General features: G+C 44.8%; 1 protein-coding gene across 2 annotated transcripts in view; it reads left to right on the top strand.

Annotated features, from left to right (window-relative positions):
* usp3 (ubiquitin specific peptidase 3) overlaps positions 1–17558 on the top strand; it is a 90611-nt gene extending 73053 nt beyond the window's left edge. For both annotated transcript variants that reach the window (XM_085972049.1, XM_085972048.1), the window contains one exon: positions 15519–17558. In XM_085972049.1, the coding sequence (XP_085828175.1) occupies positions 15519–15687 (169 nt within the window). In that variant the 3' untranslated portion in view covers positions 15688–17558. The remainder of the gene's footprint in view (positions 1–15518) is intronic.
* Positions 17559–20988: the final 3430 nt, after the last annotated feature.

The raw sequence follows: 20988 nt of genomic DNA, 5'->3' as shown, positions 1-20988 counted from the left end.
TTGATTCCGGAGATGAGGGGGTTGACGTATGAGGAAAGGTTGAGTAGGTTGGGACTCTACTCATTGGAGTTCAGAAGAATGAGAGGCGATCTTATCGAAACATATAAGATTGTGAGGGGGCTTGATCGAGTGGATGCGGGGAGGATGTTTCCACTGATGGATGAGACTAGAACTAGGGGGCATAATCTAAGAATAAGGGGCTGCCCTTTCAAAACTGAGATGAGGAGAAACTTCTTCACTCAGAGGGTAGTAAATCTATGGAATTTGCTACCCCAGAGAGCTGTGGAAGCTGCAACTTGAAATAAATTTAAAATGGAGATAGACAGTTTCCTAGCAGATAAGGGAATTAGGGGTTACGGGGAGAGGGCAGGGAAGTGGACGTGAGCCTAGATTCGGATCAGCCATGATCCTATTGAATGGCGGAGCAGGTCCGAGGGGCCGTATGGCCTACTCCTGCTCCTACTTCTTATGTTCTTATGAATGTTTTAAACATAGAAACATAGAAGATAGGAGCAGGAGTAGGCCATTCGGCCCCTCGAGCCTGCTCCGCCATTCAATGCGATCATGGCTGATCATCCAAATTCAGTACCCGGTCCCTGCTTTCTCCCCATAACCCTTGATCCCTTTAGCCTTAAGAAATATATCCAACTCCTTCTTGAATATATTTAATGTATTGGCCTCTACTGCCTTCTGTGGTAGAAAATTCCACAGGTTCACCACTCTCTGGGTGAAGAAATTCCTCCTCATTTCTGTCCTAAATGGCCTACCCCGTACCCTTAGACTGTGACCCCTGGTTCTGGACTCCCCGACAATCGGGAACATCCTTCCTGCATCTAGTCTGTCCAGTCCTGTCAGAATTTTATAAGTTTCAATGAGATCCCCTCTCATTCTTCTAAACTCCAGCGAGTACAAGCCCAATCGACCCAATCTCTTCTCATACGTCATTCCTGCCATCCCAGGTATCAGCCTGGTGAATCTTCGCTGAACTCCCTCCATGGCAAGAACATCCTTCCTCAGATAAGGCGACCAAAACTGCACACAATACTCAAGGTGTGGTCTCGCCAAGGCCCTGTACAACTGCAGCAAGACATCCTTGTTCCTGTACTCAAACCCTCTCGCTACGAAGGCCAACATACCATTTGCCTTCTTAACCGCCTGCTGCACCTGCATGCTTACCTTCAGCAACTGGTGCACAAGGACACCCAGGTCTCGTTGCACTTCCCCTTCTCCCAATCTATTGCCATTCAGATAATAATCTGCTTTCCTGTTTTTGCCACCAAAGTGGATAACCTCACATTTATCCACATTATATTGCATCTGCCATGCTTTTGCCCAATCACCCAACCTGTCCAAATCATCCTGGAGTTTCTTGGCATCCTCCTCACAGCACACACGCCCACCCAGCTTTGTGTCGTCTGCAAATTTGGAGATATTACATCTAGTTCCCTTGTCTAGATCATTAATATATATTGTGAATAGCTGGGGTCCAAGGACCGATCCCTGCGGTACCCCACTAGTCACAGCCTGCCACTTGGAAAAAGACCCGTTTATTCCAACTCTTTGCTTTCTGTCTGCCAACCAGTTCTGTATCCAAGTCAATACCTTGCCCCCAATCCCATGTGCCTTAACTTTACACGCTAATCTCTTATGCGGGACCTTATCGAAAGCCTTTTGAAAGTCCAAATACACCACATCCACTGGTTCTCCCTTATCTATTTTACCAGTTACATCTCAAAAAATTCCAGTAGATTAGTCAAGTACGATTTACCCTTTGTAAATCCATGTTGACTTTGTCCGATCCGGTCACTGTTTTCCAAGTGCTCTGCTATTACATCTTTTATAATGGACTCTAGCATTTTCCCCACTACCGATGTCAGGCTTACCGGTCTGTAAGCCCCCGCTTTCTCTCCACTACCTTTTTTGAATAGTGGGGTAACATTAGCTACCCTCCAATCCATGGGTACTGTTCCAGATTCCATTGAATGTTGGAAGATGATCAGCAATGCATCTACTATTTCTAGGGCCACTTCCTTAAGTACCGTAGGATGTAGATTATCAGGCCCTGGGGATTTATCGGCCTTCAATCCCATCAATTTCCCTAACACCATTTCCCTACAAATACTGATTTCTTTCAGTTCCTCCCTTTCATCAGACCCTATGTTCCCTGACATCTCTGGGAGGTTATTTGTGTCCTCCTCTGTGAAGACAGAGCCAAAATATGTATTTAATTGGTCTGACATTTCTTTGTTCCCATTATAAATTCCCCTGATTCTGACTGCAAGGGACCTACGCTTCACTTCACCAATCTTTTTCTCGTCACATATCTATAAAAGCTTTTACAGTCAGTTTTTATGTTCCCTGCAGGCTTACTCTCATATTCTATTTTCCCTTTCTTAATTAATCCCTTTGTCCCCCTTTGTTGAATCCTAAACTGCTCCCAATCCTCAGGTTTACTGCTTTTTATGGCCAATTTATTTGTCCTCTCCTTGGATCTTATGCTATCCCTAATTTCCCTTGTTAGCCACGGTTGAGTCACCTTTTTTGTTTTATTTTTATGCCAAACTGGGATGAACAAATTCTGTAGTTCATCCATGCGGTCTTTGAATGTTTGCCATTGCCTATCCACCGTCAACCCTTTGAGTGACATTCCCCAATCAATCCTACCCAACTCGCGCCTCAGACCATCGTAGTTTCCTTTATTTAAATTTAGGACCCTAGTCTCTGAGTCAACAACTTCATTCTCCATCTTAATGAAGAATTCGATCATATTATGATCGCTCCGACCCAAGGGGCCTCGTACAACAAGATTGCTAATTAACCCTTTCTCGTTACATAACACCCAGTCTAAGATGGCCTGATCTCTGGTTGGTTCCTCGACATATTGGTCCAGGAAACCATCCCGTAAACACTCCAGAAATTCCTCCTCCACAGTATTGTTACTAATTTGGTTAGCCCAATCTATATGTAGATTAAAGTCACCCATGATGACTGCTGTGCCCTTATTGCACGCATCTCTAATTTCCCTTTTAATGCCATCCCCAATCTCCACATTACTGTTTGGAGGTCTATATACCACTCCCACTAACGTTTTCTGCCCCTTGGTATTTCTCAGTTCTACCCATACAGATTCCACATCATCAGAGCTAATATCCTTCCTTACAATTGTGTTAATCCCTTCTTTAACCAGCAATGCTACCCCACCTCCCTTTCCTTTTTGCCTATCTTTCCTGAATATTGAATAACCCTGGATGTTGAGTTCCCAGCCTTGGCCACCCTGGAGCCATGTTTCCGTAATCCCAATCAAATCATATTCGTTTACCTCTATTTGCGCAGCTAATTCATCCACCTTATTACGAATGCTCCTCGCATTAAGACACAAAGCCTTCAGGCATGTTTTTTTAACGCTCTTAGACCTATTAGAATTATTATTTACTGTGGCCATGTTCAGATTGAGATTCAGATTAGATTTATTTGCCATATGTAACAAGTACAATGGAATGCTTGTTCCCCATAGGGACGCGTCAGCTATACATACAGCGCCGCGTTCAGAGTCAATACAATGGCTTCCCGTGGCAGTGGGAGCACGATGTCCCTCAGCCGCTCCGTCCTCCTCTTCACCGCGGCCTCCTCCTCACTGTTGCCGGCTCCACGTGTGGTGGCCTGCTTCTCCCGCTGTGGCCACCATGCCCGGCTCCCCCCCTCCCATCCCAACTGCGAGTTACCCGAAATGGAGCTGCCGGCCGACGTGCTGCAGTGTGTCGTGAGTCTGCTGCTGCTGCTCGTTGCGCTGCGCTCCTCCACCCGACTCGCCGAACACATCGTCGGGATGTGAATGCTCCAATTCAGCCCCGGGGCCGCCCTCCAGCAGCAGGTGCGGCGGCGGCTGGCTCTCGGCGTCGCTGCAGGGGCTGAAATCATCCTCGGACTCCTCGAAGGACGAGCAGAGTCCGGCCGAGGAGAGCGATGAGCCCGACAGCTTGCGGGGCAGAGGCAAGCAGTCGCTGTCCGAGCCAGGGGACTCCTCCTCGGCCTCGGCCTCCCGCACCAGCAGCAGCAACTCGTCCTGGGTGACAATCAGCCGCGGGATGGGCCGGCGGGGGTAGGCGGCCGGGGGCTGAGGCGCGGCCGGGGGCTGAGGCGCGGCCAGGCTCGGCATCTCCCTCAGGCCGGCCTCCGCGCTCTCCGGGCTTTTCATCGACCTCCCGCTGGCCGCATCAGCAGGCCCGAGCGGCGCCGCTCCTCAGGCGGACAACCCATCCCGGCCCGCGTGATTTAAACCGTTGATTTCTCTGACTAAATCACTCTCAAACTCAATATAAAATTCTATCATATTATGATCAATCTTCCCCAGAGGCGCCTTTACTACAAGATTATTAATTAACCTTTCTCATTGCACAATACTAGATCTAGATAGTTTTCCAGATCAGTATGTCGAGGAACCAACTAGGGAACAGGCTATTTTAGATCTAGTATTGTGCAATGAGAAAGGGTTCATTAATAATCTTGTCGTAAAGGAGCCTCTGGGGAAGATTGATCTTAATATGATAGAATTTTATATTGAGTTTGAGAGTGATTTAGCCAAGTCTGAAACTAGGGTCTTAAATCTGAACAAAGTAAACTATATAGGTATGAGGGGCGAGTTGGCTAAGGTAGATTGGGAAACTAGATTAAAAGATAGCAATGACAAACATTTAAAGAATTCATGCATAATTCGCAACGAATATACATTCCCCTAAGGAATAAAAACCCCACAGGATTAGTAGTCCAACCATGGCTAATAGTATTAGATTAAAGGAAGAGCCTTATAATTTAGCCAAAAAGAGTAACAACCTGAGGATTAGGAGGATTTTAGAATTAAGCAAAGGAAGACCAAGAAACTGATAAAGAAAGAGAAAAGAAAATATGAGAGTAAACTAGCAAGAGACATAAAAACAGATTGTAAAAGCTAATATGTAAAAGCAAGAGATTAGCAAAAGTAAAAGTGGGTACCTTAGTAGCAGAGACAGGAGATATAATGGGGAATAAGGAAATGGCAGAGACATTAAACAAATACTTTTATATCTGTCGTCATGGTAGAAGACACACATAACATTTTGGAAATAGTAGGGAATCAAGGGTCTGGCGAGAATGAGGAACTTAAAGAAATTAGTATTAGTAAAGAATTGTCCTGGAGAAATTAATGGGACTAAAAGCCGACAAATCCCCTGAACCTGGTGGCCTATATCCTAGGGTTTTAAAAGAGTTACCTACAGAGATAGTGGATGCATTGATTTTTGCCTCAGAATTCACTCGATTCTAGAACAGAAGGTCGCAAACGTAACCCTGCTATTCAAGAAAGGAGGGAGAGAGAAAACAGGGAACTATAGACCAGTTAGCCCGACTCACTAGTAGGGAAAATGCTAGCATGTATTAGGGACGTGGTAACGGGACACTTAAATTCATGTTGATTCTGCATATTATGACTTTTTATGAAAGGGAAATCGTGTTTGATAAATCTAATAGTTTTTTGAGGTTGTAACTAGCAGGGTAGAAAAGGGGAAACCAGTGGATGTCGTTTATTTAGATTTTCAAAAGCATTCGATAAGATGCCAAACAAGAGGTTATTACACAAAAATAGGGTTCATGGAATTGGGGGTAATATATTAGCATGGATTGGTTAATTGACAGAAAACAGAGTAGGAATAAATGGGTCATTTTCGGGTTGGCCAGCTGTAACTAGTGGGTGGGGTACTGCAAGAATCGGTGCTTGGGCCTCAGCTATTCGCAATCTATATCAATGACTTAGATGAGGGGACCGAGTGCGATATATCCAAGTTTGCTGATGATGCAAAGTTAGGTGGGAAAATAAACTTGACGCAAAGAGCCTGCAAAGGGATATAGACAGGTTAAGTGAGCAAGAACATGGCAGATGGAATACAATGTGGAGAAGTGTGAAGTTATCCACTTTGGTAGGAAAAATAGAAAATCAGAATATTTTTTAAATGGAGAGAGACTGAGAAATGTTGGTATTCAGAGGGACCTGGCTATCCTTGTACACAAATCGCAGAAAGGTAACATTCAGTTAGAGCAAGCAATTAGGAAAGCAAATGGTATGTTAGCTTTTATTACAAAGGGATTGACGTATGTAATACCCACTGGAAATGTTATGTACGCTAAGTATGGTTATCAATCTTTAACTTAGACACTGTATTATCATTGTTATAAATCCCTGGGTTAAAGTTGCCATGTGAAGGTACGGCAAGAACTTTTAAGGACACAATGTGACTAAGAGCAGACTTTCCATAATTCTGCACCAGTATCAACTGTTGCAGACAGTGAGGCTGCGCTGTCTCCAGGCAGAAACCCCAGGAGGAAGGGGTGGAGTCGGGTTTTTTCGAGCGGGAAAAGCTGCAGAGAGCGACTGGAAGAGGAGAGGACAGGAGCTCTGAAAAGAGGGCTCAGGAGGCAAATGGCTGCCGCATCCCGTCCCGGGCTTCCAAACTCGGCCGCCGCCCTTCGTATTAGTAGCACTGCATCCTGAACTGGCTGGCTGCAAGTCACCAGTACCGGGGGATCGTCGTCTGAACCCAGATCTACAAGGCAGAGGTCTGGGGAGAGCTGCTTGCCTCGTGCTGATGGGGAGCTACTTGGAAAAGCTGCAGAGAGAGAGAGAGAGAGTCACCAACTCCAGCGGCTGCTGTGTGCTCTGCATCCAGAACTCAAAGTGAGATTCAGTGATCGTGAAGAGAATTCAACGAAGGGGTTCGGAGTCGTAAGTCTTGCAGACATTATACATACCATGAGCTCCAACTTAAGCGCGCCAACGAAAGAGTGCACTCGAATTTGGACACAGGGACAGTCCTTTGAATCCATGTAAATGGAGAATGTATGTTTATTATGTCTAGAGTCATTCTAATGTATGCAAATGTCTAATTTAGTTCATTGACCTGTAATCTTCTTATACTGTCTGATGTTAAAACTATAAAGTAAGATAGTTAGAATTAAGCCATTGTAGTAGTGATCTCCTTACTGGACTATAGAATACTGTCTACAACAGAGACCACATCTCACATATATCTAAAGAACCGTGAAGGGGTTGCATTTTGGGGGCTCGTCCGGGATCGTGGTCTATTTATGTCAGTAAACTAACAGTATTGAATGCTCATTGCTAAGAGAGTGGTTTGTGGTTTCTACTGGGCTGTTTGAGCATAAAAGATGGATGTTATTGAGGTTGAAGCTTGGTGCAAACGGAAGCAGATAGCTACTACCCATGCCATTGTGCTGAATGGTGTTGCTAACGATGACCCTAATGATGTCTTGCTAAGGGCTCTGAATTGTGTCAAAGCCTTTGGAAAGGTTAGGATAGTTGAGCGCTGCTTGGATACAGCTACCAAGAAGCAGTTTGTGTTGATCCAGACATCAGAGAACCTGAGGGGTCATGGTTTACCTGAGGCAGTTGGGCTTTCTGAAGAGGCTGCTCCCTGGCCAGTTCAGTTTGTCCCTATTACTATTAAGGAAGAAGAAGGGTTTCAGACCAAGTTGTTGTCATTCTTGAGACAAGAAGGAAAGACTGTTGCTGATGTCAAAGGTCTGATAGGTCCTTCGGCCCTGGATATGAACACTCAGTTGGTCAGTGCCATTAGTTCTCTGGTGGATAAATGCACCAATCTGCCCTTCGAGGCTCAGGGATACCGTAAGCTCCGTATGTTCTCAGGAGTGAGACCAACTCCCAGTGGGGAAGAGGAGTACGACGCCTGGGCTGAGCAGACCCTGTCTCTGCTAGAGGAATGGCAGTGCAGTGACAATGTGAAGAGGCAGAGAATAGTAGAAAGCCTTAAGGGTCCTGCTGCTGACATTGTAAGATTCTTAAAGGCGCAGAACACCTCTGCTACTTCCTTTGACTACATGCAGGCTCTGGATGCTGCCTTTGGAACTACTGAAACCATTTCAGATTTGATGGTCAGATTCAGAAGCACATTCCAGTGTGAGGGAGAGAAGCTGTCCAGTTATCTGCTGAGAATAGACAAACTGCTGCATTGTATGTTACGGAAAAGAGGGATTGAGTTGCCTGAAATGAATCGGTTCCGCATTGAACAGGTTGTGCGAGGTGCATTGCTCGAAGACGTGACTGCTCTTCGCATACGCATGACCCATAAGTTGCGAGATCCACCTACCTTCACTGAGCTGCTAAGGGAAGTCAGAGAGGAGGAGGATATGCTTCAGGCCCGGAATGTAGCAAAGAGTGCTGTGATGCCCAAGCTTGTGACTCCTGTTACAGTTCCTACTCCTAAGGGTGATGTCAACCCTGAGATGGAACAGCTGAAGAAGGAAATAAATGTCATGAGAGCCGAGATGGCATATTTTCGGTCTAAGCCCAACACAGAAAGGGATGATGCACGGGTGCAAAAGGTTGAACACCCTGCGAAGTCTAACAGCAAAATGAATGATTCCTCTAAAGGATATCCCCATGAAGGAGATAGACCTGGAGTCTTTTGTTATAACTGTGGAAAGGATGGACATTTCAAGCGAGAATGTAGAGGTGAGGAAAATCTAAAAAAAGTAAATGGCCGTCTCATAAAACTTACCAAGAAGTCGGGAAACTACAAAAGGGGCACAGTAACGGAACGGCCTGCTGTCCCTGTAGTTAAGACACGTTCCGCTAAGTGCAATAATAGACGAGGGGAGAAGAAAGTCATCGCAACAAAGGTTCTTGGAACAGTAAAGTGGTTCAACGTACGAAATGGCTATGGATTCATCAACAGGAATGATACAAAGGAAGATGTATTTGTACATCAGACTGCCATAAAGAAGAATAACCCACGGAAATATCTACGCAGTGTTGGTGACGGTGAAACTGTGGAGTTTGACGTAGTGGAAGGTGAAAAGGATGCAGAGGCGGCAAACGTCACTGGTCCAGGTGGAGTTCCAGTTCAAGGAAGCCGATATGCCGCGGACCGAAATCGTTGCCGTCGCTACAACCCTCGCCGCCGAGGGCCACCACGTAATTACCAACAGAACATTGACGCAGATGCTCTGTCTCGTCGCCCACACTACCAGAAACCAGAGTGGAAAGATGTTGCTTCAGCAGATGTGAAAGTAATGTGTCAGATGTCCGTGGTATCTGGACCAAAGAATTCATTTCATGCCCGAGAGATTGACCACTTGGGAGCGTCAATGCATGCTGTTCCCCAGGCATTTTGCAACCTTTCCAGTTTGGATGTACAAAACTTACCCATGTTGTGTTCATCTGAAATATCCAAAGTACAACAGGAGGATCCCTGTATTCATGAGGTGTTTTCAGCTCTGGGTGATATTACACAGATCGACAAATCAAAACATCCTGACTGTCGTCTGCTCCTAAGAGAATGGGACCGCTTGGAAATTAAAGAGGGAGTGTTGTGTAGAATCACTCACCCACCCACTAAACCATGTCATTCACAGTTGGTCCTGCCTGAAAAGTACAAGGAAATAGTGATGAAGTCTTTGCATGATGACGCAGGTCATCTGGGAGTAGATAAGACCTATGGGATGGCCAAGGACAGATTCTGTTGGCCGCGTATGAAGTCTGCGGTTGAGGAGTTCTGCAAGTCCTGTGCACGTTGTGTCCAGAGAAAGACTTTACCTAAAAGAGTTGCTCCTCTGTTTCACATGCAAAGTGACTAGGAGTGCCAAGTGTAATGATAGCCCCTACGGTTCAATATGTTACCTCCCTTTATACATGGTTGGGAAGCATGCAACCACTTATGTGTAAAGTTAATTAGTCATGGGGACATGCCTATATTTGGTAGGGGGGGGGGGGGGAGTGTAATACCCACTGGAAATGATATGTACGCTAAGTATGGTTATCAATCTTTAACTTAGACACTATTATCATTGTTATAAATCCCTGGGTTAAAGTTGCCATGTGAAGGTACGGCAAGAACTTTTAAGGACACAATGTGACTAAGAGCAGACTTTCCATAATTCTGCACCAGTATCAACTGTTGCAGACAGTGAGGCTGCGCTGTCTCCAGGCAGAAACCCCAGGAGGAAGGGGTGGAGTCGGGTTTTTTCGAGCGGGAAAAGCTGCAGAGAGCGACTGGAAGAGGAGAGGGCAGGAGCTCTGAAAAGAGGGCTCGGGAGGCAAATGGCTGCCGCATCCCGTCCCGGGCTTCCAAACTCGGCCGCCGCCCTTCGTATTAGTAGCACTGCATCCTGAACTGGCTGGCTGCAAGTCACCAGTACCGGGGGATCGTCGTCTGAACCCAGATCTGCAAGGCAGAGGTCTGGGGAGAGCTGCTTGCCTCGTGCTGATGGGGAGCTACTTGGAAAAGCTGCAGAGAGAGAGAGAGAGAGTCACCAACTCCAGCGGCTGCTGTGTGCTCTGCATCCAGAACTCAAAGTGGGATTCAGTGATCGTGAAGAGAATTCAACGAAGGGGTTCGGAGTCGTAAGTCTTGCAGACATTATACATACCATGAGCTCCAACTTAAGCGCGCCAACGAAAGAGTGCACTCGAATTTGGACACAGGGACAGTCCTTTGAATCCATGTAAATGGAGAATGTATGTTTATTATGTCTAGAGTCATTCTAATGTATGCAAATGTCTAATTTAGTTCATTGACCTGTAATCTTCTGATACTGTCTGATGTTAAAACTATAAAGTAAGATAGTTAGAATTAAGCCATTGTAGTAGTGATCTCCTTACTGGACTATAGAATACTGTCTACAACAGAGACCACATCTCACATATATCTAAAGAACCGTGAAGGGGTTGCATTTTGGGGGCTCGTCCGGGATCGTGGTCTATTTATGTCAGTAAACTAACAGTATTGAATGCTCATTGCTAAGAGAGTGGTTTGTGGTTTCTACTGGGCTGTTTGAGCATAAAAGATGGATGTTATTGAGGTTGAAGCTTGGTGCAAACGGAAGCAGATAGCTACTACCCATGCCATTGTGCTGAATGGTGTTGCTAACGATGACCCTAATGATGTCTTGCTAAAGGCTCTGAATTGTGTCAAAGCCTTTGGAAAGGTTAGGATAGTTGAGCGCTGCTTGGATACAGCTACCAAGAAGCAGTTTGTGTTGATCCAGACATCAGAGAACCTGAGGGGTCATGGTTTACCTGAGGCAGTTGGGCTTTCTGAAGAGGCTGGTCCCTGGCCAGTTCAGTTTGTCCCTATTACTATTAAGGAAGAAGAAGGGTTTCAGACCAAGTTGTTGTCATTCTTGAGACAAGAAGGAAAGACTGTTGCTGATGTCAAAGGTCTGATAGGTCCTTCGGCCCTGGATATGAACACTCAGTTGGTCAGTGCCATTAGTTCTCTGGTGGATAAATGCACCAATCTGCCCTTCGAGGCTCAGGGATACCGTAAGCTCCGTATGTTCTCAGGAGTGAGACCAACTCCCAGTGGGGAAGAGGAGTACGACGCCTGGGCTGAGCAGACCCTGTCTCTGCTAGAGGAATGGCAGTGCAGTGACAATGTGAAGAGGCAGAGAATAGTAGAAAGCCTTAAGGGTCCTGCTGCTGACATTGTAAGATTCTTAAAGGCGCAGAACACCTCTGCTACTTCCTTTGACTACATGCAGGCTCTGGATGCTGCCTTTGGAACTACTGAAACCATTTCAGATTTGATGGTCAGATTCAGAAGCACATTCCAGTGTGAGGGAGAGAAGCTGTCCAGTTATCTGCTGAGAATAGACAAACTGCTGCATTGTATGTTACGGAAAAGAGGGATTGAGTTGCCCGAAATGAATCGGTTCCGCATTGAACAGGTTGTGCGAGGTGCATTGCTCGAAGACGTGACTGCTCTTCGCATACGCATGACCCATAAGTTGCGAGATCCACCTACCTTCACTGAGCTGCTAAGGGAAGTCAGAGAGGAGAAGGATATGCTTCAGGCCCGGAATGTAGCAAAGAGTGCTGTGATGTCCAAGCTTGTGACTCCTGTTACAGTTCCTACTCCTAAGGGTGATGTCAACCCTGAGATGGAACAGCTGAAGAAGGAAATAAATGTCATGAGAGCCGAGATGGCATATTTTCGGTCTAAGCCCAACACAGAAAGGGATGACGCACGGGTGCAAAAGGTTGAACACCCTGCGAAGTCTAACAGCAAAATGAATGATTCCTCTAAAGGATATCCCCATGAAGGAGATAGACCTGGAGTCTTTTGTTATAACTGTGGAAAGGATGGACATTTCAAGCGAGAATGTAGAGGTGAGGAAAATCTAAAAAAAGTAAATGGCCGTCTCATAAAACTTACCAAGAAGTCGGGAAACTACAAAAGGGGCACAGTAACGGAACGGCCTGCTGTCCCTGTAGTTAAGACACGTTCCGCTAAGTGCAATAATAGACGAGGGGAGAAGAAAGTCATCGCAACAAAGGTTCTTGGAACAGTAAAGTGGTTCAACATACGAAATGGCTATGGATTCATCAACAGGAATGATACAAAGGAAGATGTATTTGTACATCAGACTGCCATAAAGAAGAATAACCCACGGAAATATCTACGCAGTGTTGGTGACGGTGAACCTGTGGAGTTTGACGTAGTGGAAGGTGAAAAGGATGCAGAGGCGGCAAACGTCACTGGTCCAGGTGGAGTTCCAGTTCAAGGAAGCCGATATGCCGCGGACCGAAATCGTTGCCGTCGCTACAACCCTCGCCGCCGAGGGCCACCACGTAATTACCAACAGAACATTGACGCAGATGCTCTGTCTCGTCGCCCACACTACCAGAAACCAGAGTGGAAAGATGTTGCTTCAGCAGATGTGAAAGTAATGTGTCAGATGTCCGTGGTATCTGGACCAAAGAATTCATTTCATGCCCGAGAGATTGACCACTTGGGAGCGTCAATGCATGCTGTTCCCCAGGCATTTTGCAACCTTTCCAGTTTGGATGTACAAAACTTACCCATGTTGTGTTCATCTGAAATATCCAAAGTACAACAGGAGGATCCCTGTATTCATGAGGTGTTTTCAGCTCTGGGTGATATTACACAGATCGACAAATCAAAACATCCTGACTGTCGTCTGCTCCTAAGAGAATGGGACCGCTTGGAAATTAAAGAGGGAGTGTTGTGTAGAATCACTCACCCACCCACTAAACCATGTCATTCACAGTTGGTCCTGCCTGAAAAGTACAAGGAAATAGTGATGAAGTCTTTGCATGATGACGCAGGTCATCTGGGAGTAGATAAGACCTATGGGATGGCCAAGGACAGATTCTGTTGGCCGCGTATGAAGTCTGCGGTTGAGGAGTTCTGCAAGTCCTGTGCACGTTGTGTCCAGAGAAAGACTTTACCTAAAAGAGTTGCTCCTCTGTTTCACATGCAAAGTGACTAGGAGTGCCAAGTGTAATGATAGCCCCTACGGTTCAATATGTTACCTCCCTTTATACATGGTTGGGAAGCATGCAACCACTTATGTGTAAAGTTAATTAGTCATGGGGACATGCCTATATTTGGTAGGGGGGGGGGGAGTGTAATACCCACTGGAAATGTTATGTACGCTAAGTATGGTTATCAATCTTTAACTTAGACACTATTATCATTGTTATAAATCCCTGGGTTAAAGTTGCCATGTGAAGGTACGGCAAGAACTTTTAAGGACACAATGTGACTAAGAGCAGACTTTCCATAATTCTGCACCAGTATCAACTGTTGCAGACAGTGAGGCTGCGCTGTCTCCAGGCAGAAACCCCAGGAGGAAGGGGTGGAGTCGGGTTTTTTCGAGCGGGAAAAGCTGCAGAGAGCGACTGGAAGAGGAGAGGGCAGGAGCTCTGAAAAGAGGGCTCGGGAGGCAAATGGCTGCCGCATCCCGTCCCGGGCTTCCAAACTCGGCCGCCGCCCTTCGTATTAGTAGCACTGCATCCTGAACTGGCTGGCTGCAAGTCACCAGTACCGGGGGATCGTCGTCTGAACCCAAATCTGCAAGGCAGAGGTCTGGGGGAGAGCTGCTTGCCTCGTGCTGATGGGGAGCTACTTGGAAAAGCTGCAGAGAGAGAGAGAGAGAGTCACCAACTCCAGTGGCTGCTGTGTGCTCTGCATCCAGAACTCAAAGTGGGATTCAGTGATCGTGAAGAGAATTCAACGAAGGGGTTCAGAGTCGTAAGTCTTGCAGACATTATACATACCATGAGCTCCAACTTAAGCGCGCCAACGAAAGAGTGCACTCGAATTTGGACACGGGGACAGTCCTTTGAATCCATGTAAATGGAGAATGTATGTTTATTATGTCTAGAGTCATTCTAATGTATGCAAATGTCTAATTTAGTTCATTGACCTGTAATCTTCTTATACTGTCTGATGTTAAAACTATAAAGTAAGATAGTTAGAATTAAGCCATTGTAGTAGTGATCTCCTTACTGGACTATAGAATACTGTCTACAACAGAGACCACATCTCACATATATCTAAAGAACCGTGAAGGGGTTACACGTATAAGAGTAAAGAAGTCTTACTACAATTATATAGGGCCTTGGTGAGCCCACACCTGGAGTATTGTGCACAGTTTTGGTCGTCTTACCCAAGGAAGGATGTACTTGCCTTAGAGGGAGTGCAGCAAAGGTTCACTAGACTGATTAATGGGATAGGTGGATTGCCCTATGAGGAGAGATTGAGTAGACTAGACCTATATTCCCTAGAGTTTAGAAGAATGAGAGGTGATCTCATTGAAACGTATAAAATTCTTAAAGGGCTTGACAGGGTAGATGCAGGGAGGATGTTTTCCCTGGTTGGGGAGTCTAGAACTTAGGGGTCACAGTCACAGAATAATGGGTCGAGCATTTAGGACTGAGATGAGGAGAAATTTCTTGAATCTGTTGTCAATCTTTGGAATTCTCTACCCCAGAGAGCTGTGGATGCTGAATCGTTGAGTCTATTCAAGACTGAGATCGATAGATTTTTGGATACTGAGGGATTCAAGGGGTAGTGCGGGAGCTAGTATTCTCACAGGACAAAGCAATGTGCGAGACGGTCTCATTTCTCAGCCTGGTCACATCAGGTCACGCATGTTTGATGTGAATCAACCTGACCACCCAACAAAGATTATATGTAATTGAAGTAATTTGTACTGTAATCTCTTCACTCTAGTTCAGAGGGTGTTGCTGGACCATATGTGTAAAAGCAAATGTGGGCACTCCGGGTCATCTGCCAATTTTCATTACGCTTTGGGATCCCTTCTGTTACAGTAGATGATGGAGGCTCCACTCTAAATTCATAAGAGCAATGTGTACATGCAATTTCTTGAGTATATGTGTAAGAATGTGAGTGTCTGGCTCTCGGGGATGGAAACCAGATGGCGTGGCCAAGTGCTGGGTTGTGTATTTTCTCCGGATTGTAATCTGTTTACTTAACCAGTTGGTTGTACAGCTAAGTAATTTACAGTCTGTTCTTTATGATTCAGAATAAATACACTATGTAAAACGAGAATTAAAAAACTTTAAAAATAAGAGTAACTGGTAATTTTATGTAAAGCAAATAGAAATTGATTGAAGAAATGTAGACGTTGCCGAATGTGTCGTTTCTCAGTAGAGAATAACTACCTTTTCTTTTCCCCTCTAGAGTTGGATCTGGTCATTACACTGCATATGCAACTCACGAAGGGCGCTGGTTCCACTTCAATGACAGTACTGTTACTTTGACTGAAGAGGAAACTGTAGTGAAGGCCAAGGCCTACATCTTGTTCTACGTGGAACGCCAGACCAAATCGGGATCAGGCACCAAACTTTAATGCATCCCATCTTTTTTTATATACAAGTGTTTCCCAACATATATACTGAAATGGAACGCACACAAACAGTTCCACATTTCCACAAGTACTTGATAGCTCAAGACTATTTTCATCTTGCACTTTTAAATCGCTGATGAGAATTCTGTTTATTGCACCATTACTAGTGTCGATACAGTAATCGAGGACACCTGATCTAATTTTAGCCTATCACAGAACCTCAGCAGAATATTTTTAAATCTGTAATGGCTGCTGTTGATCAAGAATTTGGTAGCTCCGTTGACACTGAGATTCAATATTTTGAAATGACCTCTACTGTAAATTGTGGGATAGCATTGGCTGGCTTCAAGGTGCATTTACATCAGTGTTTCTCCGAACCTTTTACACTACATCTGTGACTTCTAAATTGACACAAGATTCAGAAGTCTTAACTTGTTTCAGTCAATCTCCCCGTAGCGTACGGAGTGATGGAACATTTCAGTTTCGAGTAACCGCACAAGACCAATAAAGTGCTTAAAATGATTGTGTGCGCGTTAGACTGGTTGAGGGTCCTTTAGCAGACTGCTGCCGCTCCCTTCTCTCCTGCAGATAAGTACATTACTGTGTAATCCAGAACTTGGTGCAAGTATGCTGTTCAGTATTATGAGATACATATAAAGTGTAAGTGCACCTCGACTCTGCAGTGCTATACTTCCTGTAGTACACTTGTATCTGCCCAAGATTTTTTTAAATAGAAAAAGATTCTGTCTGTAATTGTTGGGTTTTTTTTGTTGCCATTTTCTTGTGACCCCTTGTAAACACTGGTAACCCAGAACAAAGGCATTCTGCCCCACATGCACCTGTGCTGCACAATTAAATTTGTGTTTTTACATTTTAATTTAGGTATTCATTCAGCTCTGATTTTTTTTTTTTTAAACTTAAGTTCTCATTTTCTTGAGGTATCACTAGACACTTTTACATCTTTCAGAAAGCAGAAACAAGTTTTTTTTTAAATGATGGAGCAAAACATAAAATGAACTGCTGAGTTTAAAAAAACAAACCAATGGACTCACATCTATCCCAATACTTTGCTGGGCAGAGTAGGATTTCTGTATAGCTGTCTGCATCACATGATGCCAATGAATGGCCAAGATTTGATTGGATGTAGGGTGGTAAGAATGGCTTGTAATTTGCAGTGTTACCTGATTAAGAAAGACAAATTAAACACACTGGGTTACATACGGGGAACCGGAGCGGGTGTATCCTTGACAAAATTGTGTCCGACCATTTATTGTATGCGGTGCACAATATGAAACAGCGGGTTACAGCTATTGGAAGAATCTTTTACTCCTGTAAAATGGTAGGATTATATTTTCATGCCAAGATAAATGCCTTTTTACTCATCAAAGACACATTTTCTCATAAATTCTGTTAGTGGCCTGAGTAGTGTTTTTGGAACTGAATGTTTTAATCACATAATGAGATGAAATGATGTATTTGCATGTGGATGTACTGTACCAGGCGGCAGCAGCAGCAGAATAGGCCAGCTGAGGCAGTTGGCAGGTTTTTGACATGAGACTCATGTCTCTTAAATGTGAAAGCATACACATCCTAAACTTGAATCTGAATATTAGAACTGTACAAACTTATTTAAATGTTAAACTGTTTTGGTTGCAAAATATGAACTGACACAGTAATAACATAACGTCAAATGGCATTTATTCAGTTAAACCCCACAAAAAAAATTCTGATTGTATATGTACTACTATGGCTGCTTATAATGATGGTATGTATATTAGTAAATGTTCATGTACTGTTTCACTGATAGTAAAGTGCAATGTTAATGATGCAAAACAGTGCGTTTTGTCTTGAAGCATAAAGCATTTTATAACCCAGTTTCATTCATGGTTACTGAAGCTTTTAAGATGTTTATAGCCGTTTCAAGGTACAGTACTTGTCAGAATTTCAGCTGTGTGTCCCTGGGATGGAACTTTTTAAATTTAATACATTCATCTATTTATTGCGTAGCTAGGCTAGACTTTACTAAGACTAATCAGTCGTTTTCTAACCTTCTCCCAGTGTGTCCTTTTATCAGTTGTAAAAATATTTAGTGAATTAGTTTGCCCTCCAATCCTCTCTTGGGGAAAGTGGAAGTCCATCTGTGTGCATTTGTCTATAAAACGACAATGACTACACTTCAAAAGTAATTCATTAGTTATGAAGCACTTTAGGACATCTGGAGGAGGTGAAATCCACTATAATAAATGTAAGTCATTAATTTCTTTACTTGTATTTAATTATTCTTCCCCAGCATCATGAATTTGTCTCCTCTCCTTGGCTCTTTGAGGTGGGGCTCCTGTGTCTGAAGGGCTGAAAAGGATGCGGAGTCTGCTATGGCTGCTTCTCTCTGTGATGTTGCAGCTTTTCTTCAATGGTGAATGTCTCTTGGGTTTGGCAAGGGCCCTTGTGCTTCATTCCTGCCATCACCAGCGCTGCCGAACCCCTAGCTGAGGGAGAGGAGCTGGGATTCTTTAGCGTGATTAGGCTAGACATTACTGTTGGCATTATGAGCAAATGAATGTTTAGCGTGTTTGGATAATATTTCTCTGCTATTTTTATAAGAAGCATTTACCCATTCAAAATAAATTTATTAACTACTGCTTTAAAGTAATAGAGGAATGTCATTCGCACATGTTAAGTGTACGTCCATTGATATCGCCAAATCACTTCTAGTTCTGGCCAATGTCTGAAGATGAGGACCTGTCGACATTCTGCAGCTTCCTCCTTCGACCCAGCAACTTGATCCTGTTCAATGTAAGCATGGCCCCAGCTGGCCACGTCAAGGATGGGTGAGCCTTACCTACAGATATCACAAGCTTTACTCTTCAAAGCTTGGTTTATGACCATTACAGGGATAACGTGACGAGGCCCAGGCTGATTTCTCCTGTCGTGGCCAAGATGGAACACCAGTCCGATTTTCTAATCCCAGTGAAGTTCAGACCTGAATGTCCAGAACGAGTGCAAAGCCGGCCAGACATGCAGTGTGCTGATAACATGCAATTTTTATTAACATAATTATTCAGAGCTCCATTTCAGCTTTGGCCTTCTGCGGGGAGGCAGCCTTAATGGGACCAGAGAATTATGCTTCCGCTGAAATGTAATCGGAAATGGACACCTAAAGGTGAGTTACAGCAAAAGGGACAAAAATTCTTAGAGCTTTTAGAAAAGGCTTTTCAACTTCTTGAAGGCCTTTGCCAAAGCTAAAGGGGATGATGGACAGGCAAAAACAAAGTGAAAGCAAAAGTAATGTGGAGGGACTAAAGCGAGTCTGCGGGCAAGTGCTGGAGCAGCCCAGCACCTGGTTGATAGCTGGTGAAGTGGAGATGGTGCTTTTTAAAAATTTGTTCTTGGGATGTGGGTGTCGCTGGCAAGTCCCGCGTTTATTGCCCATCCCTAATTGCCCTTGAGAAGGTGGTGATGAGCCGCCTTCTTGAACCACTGCAGTCCGTGTGGTGAAGGGATTCCCACAGTGCTGTTAGGGAGGGAGTTCCAGGATTTTGACCCAGTGACGATGAAGGACTGGCCAATATATTTCCAAGTCAGTATGGTGTGTGACTTGGAGGTGGCGCTGTTCCCATACACCTGCTGCCCTTGTCCTTCCAGGTGGAAGAGGTCACGGGTTTGTGAGGTGTGTTGCTCTGTTTACCACTTCGTGGCATCGTTCTCATGGATTGCAGCACGCCACACAGCTGTCCATTGCTGCCACTAGCTGAGCCATTACTATGTTGCATGTTAGCTGCAGGTACAACTCTGCATCTGACTCTCTGAACCCAGGGCCTGCAGATCACCCTGGAATACGAACTTCAGTCCATTTGAAGCAGGCAATAAACATGACCTGTGCGTTCCTCTGAATCCATTGTCTTGTGCATCCCACACTCCCTTTGCTCCACTGTTGGTCCCATTCTCGAACTCTCTCTCCACCTTCTTTCCCTTTAAAACCTCGATTTTAAAATTCTCATCCATGTTTTCAAATCCCTCCATGGCCTCGCCCCTCCCTATCGCTAAGCTTCTCCAGTCCTACAACCCTCCGAGATCTCTGCACTCCTCCAATTCTGGCCTTTTGTGCATCTCCGGGTTTCTTCGCTCTACCATTGGTGGCCGTGCCTTCAGCTGCTGAGGCCCTAAGCTCTGGAATTCCCTCCCTAAACCTCTCCGCCCCTCTCTCCTCCTTCAAGGCACTCCTTTAAACCTAACTTAGCTGTCCTAATACCCCTTTTGTGGCTCGGTGTCAAATTTTGTTTGATAACACTCCTGTGAAGCACCTCGGGATGTTTTACTACGTTAAAGGCGCTACATAAATGCAAATTGTTATTAAAACCCACCTCTTTGCTTACACCTTTGGTCACCCTTCTTAATCTCTCTCTGGCTCAGCATCGGTTTCCCAATGCACCCCTGCAAGGCACCTTTGGATGTTTTTTCTGTGCTAAAGGCACTGTAAAAATCCAAGTTGTTGATTGGAATTCTTCTGAAGAGCCATGGAGCGCTGGGGTTAATCAGACCTTCACATACCACATTTACATCAGCTGTCACTGCCTCCCATGGAAAATGGATCCACTGGCAAAGCACAAAGTGAAGTATATGCCCCTTTATTTTTGTTGCGTGTGTACCTGTGTTGTAGCCTCTGTAGATGTAGATGTGGGTGTGAGTGGGCACAGAACACCATTGGTGCATCCTAACCCACCTGGTATTATTCCCATTAGTTCTCCAAAGCACTGGCAAAAAATGGCTGTGCCATAACAATTGCCACAGTGTCAAATGGAATGTTGGCCTTTATTGCAAGGGGGCTGGAGTATAAAAGTAGGGAGGTCCTGCTACAACTGTACAGGGTATTGGTGAAACCACACCTGGAGTACTGCGTACAGTTTTGGTCTCCTTATTTAAGGAGGGATATACTTGCATTGGAGGCAGTTCAGAGAAGGTTCACTAGGTTGATTCCTGAGATGAAGGGGTTGTCTTATGAGGAAAGGTTGGGCCTATACTCATTGGAGTTTAGAAGAATGAGAGGTGATCTTATTGAAACATAAAAGATTCTGAGGGGGATTGACAGGGTGGATGCTGAGAGGATGTTTCCCCTCGTGGGGGAATCTAGAATTCGGGGGCATAGTTTCAGAATAAGGGGTCGCCCGTTTAAAATGGAGATGAGGAATTTCTTCTCTGAGGGTCGTGAATCTTTGGAATTCTCTACCCCAGAGAGCTGTGGAGGCGGAGTCATTGAATATATTCAAGGCGGAGAGAGACAGATTTTTGAACGATAAGGGAGTCGAG

The sequence above is a fragment of the Somniosus microcephalus genome, chromosome 32, assembly GCF_052327205.1.
Source record: "Somniosus microcephalus isolate GS21.2 chromosome 32, FLI_Smic_1.0, whole genome shotgun sequence".
In the NCBI taxonomy this organism is placed as follows: Eukaryota; Metazoa; Chordata; class Chondrichthyes; order Squaliformes; family Somniosidae; genus Somniosus; species Somniosus microcephalus.
This window is presented reverse-complemented; position numbering and strand designations above follow the sequence as displayed.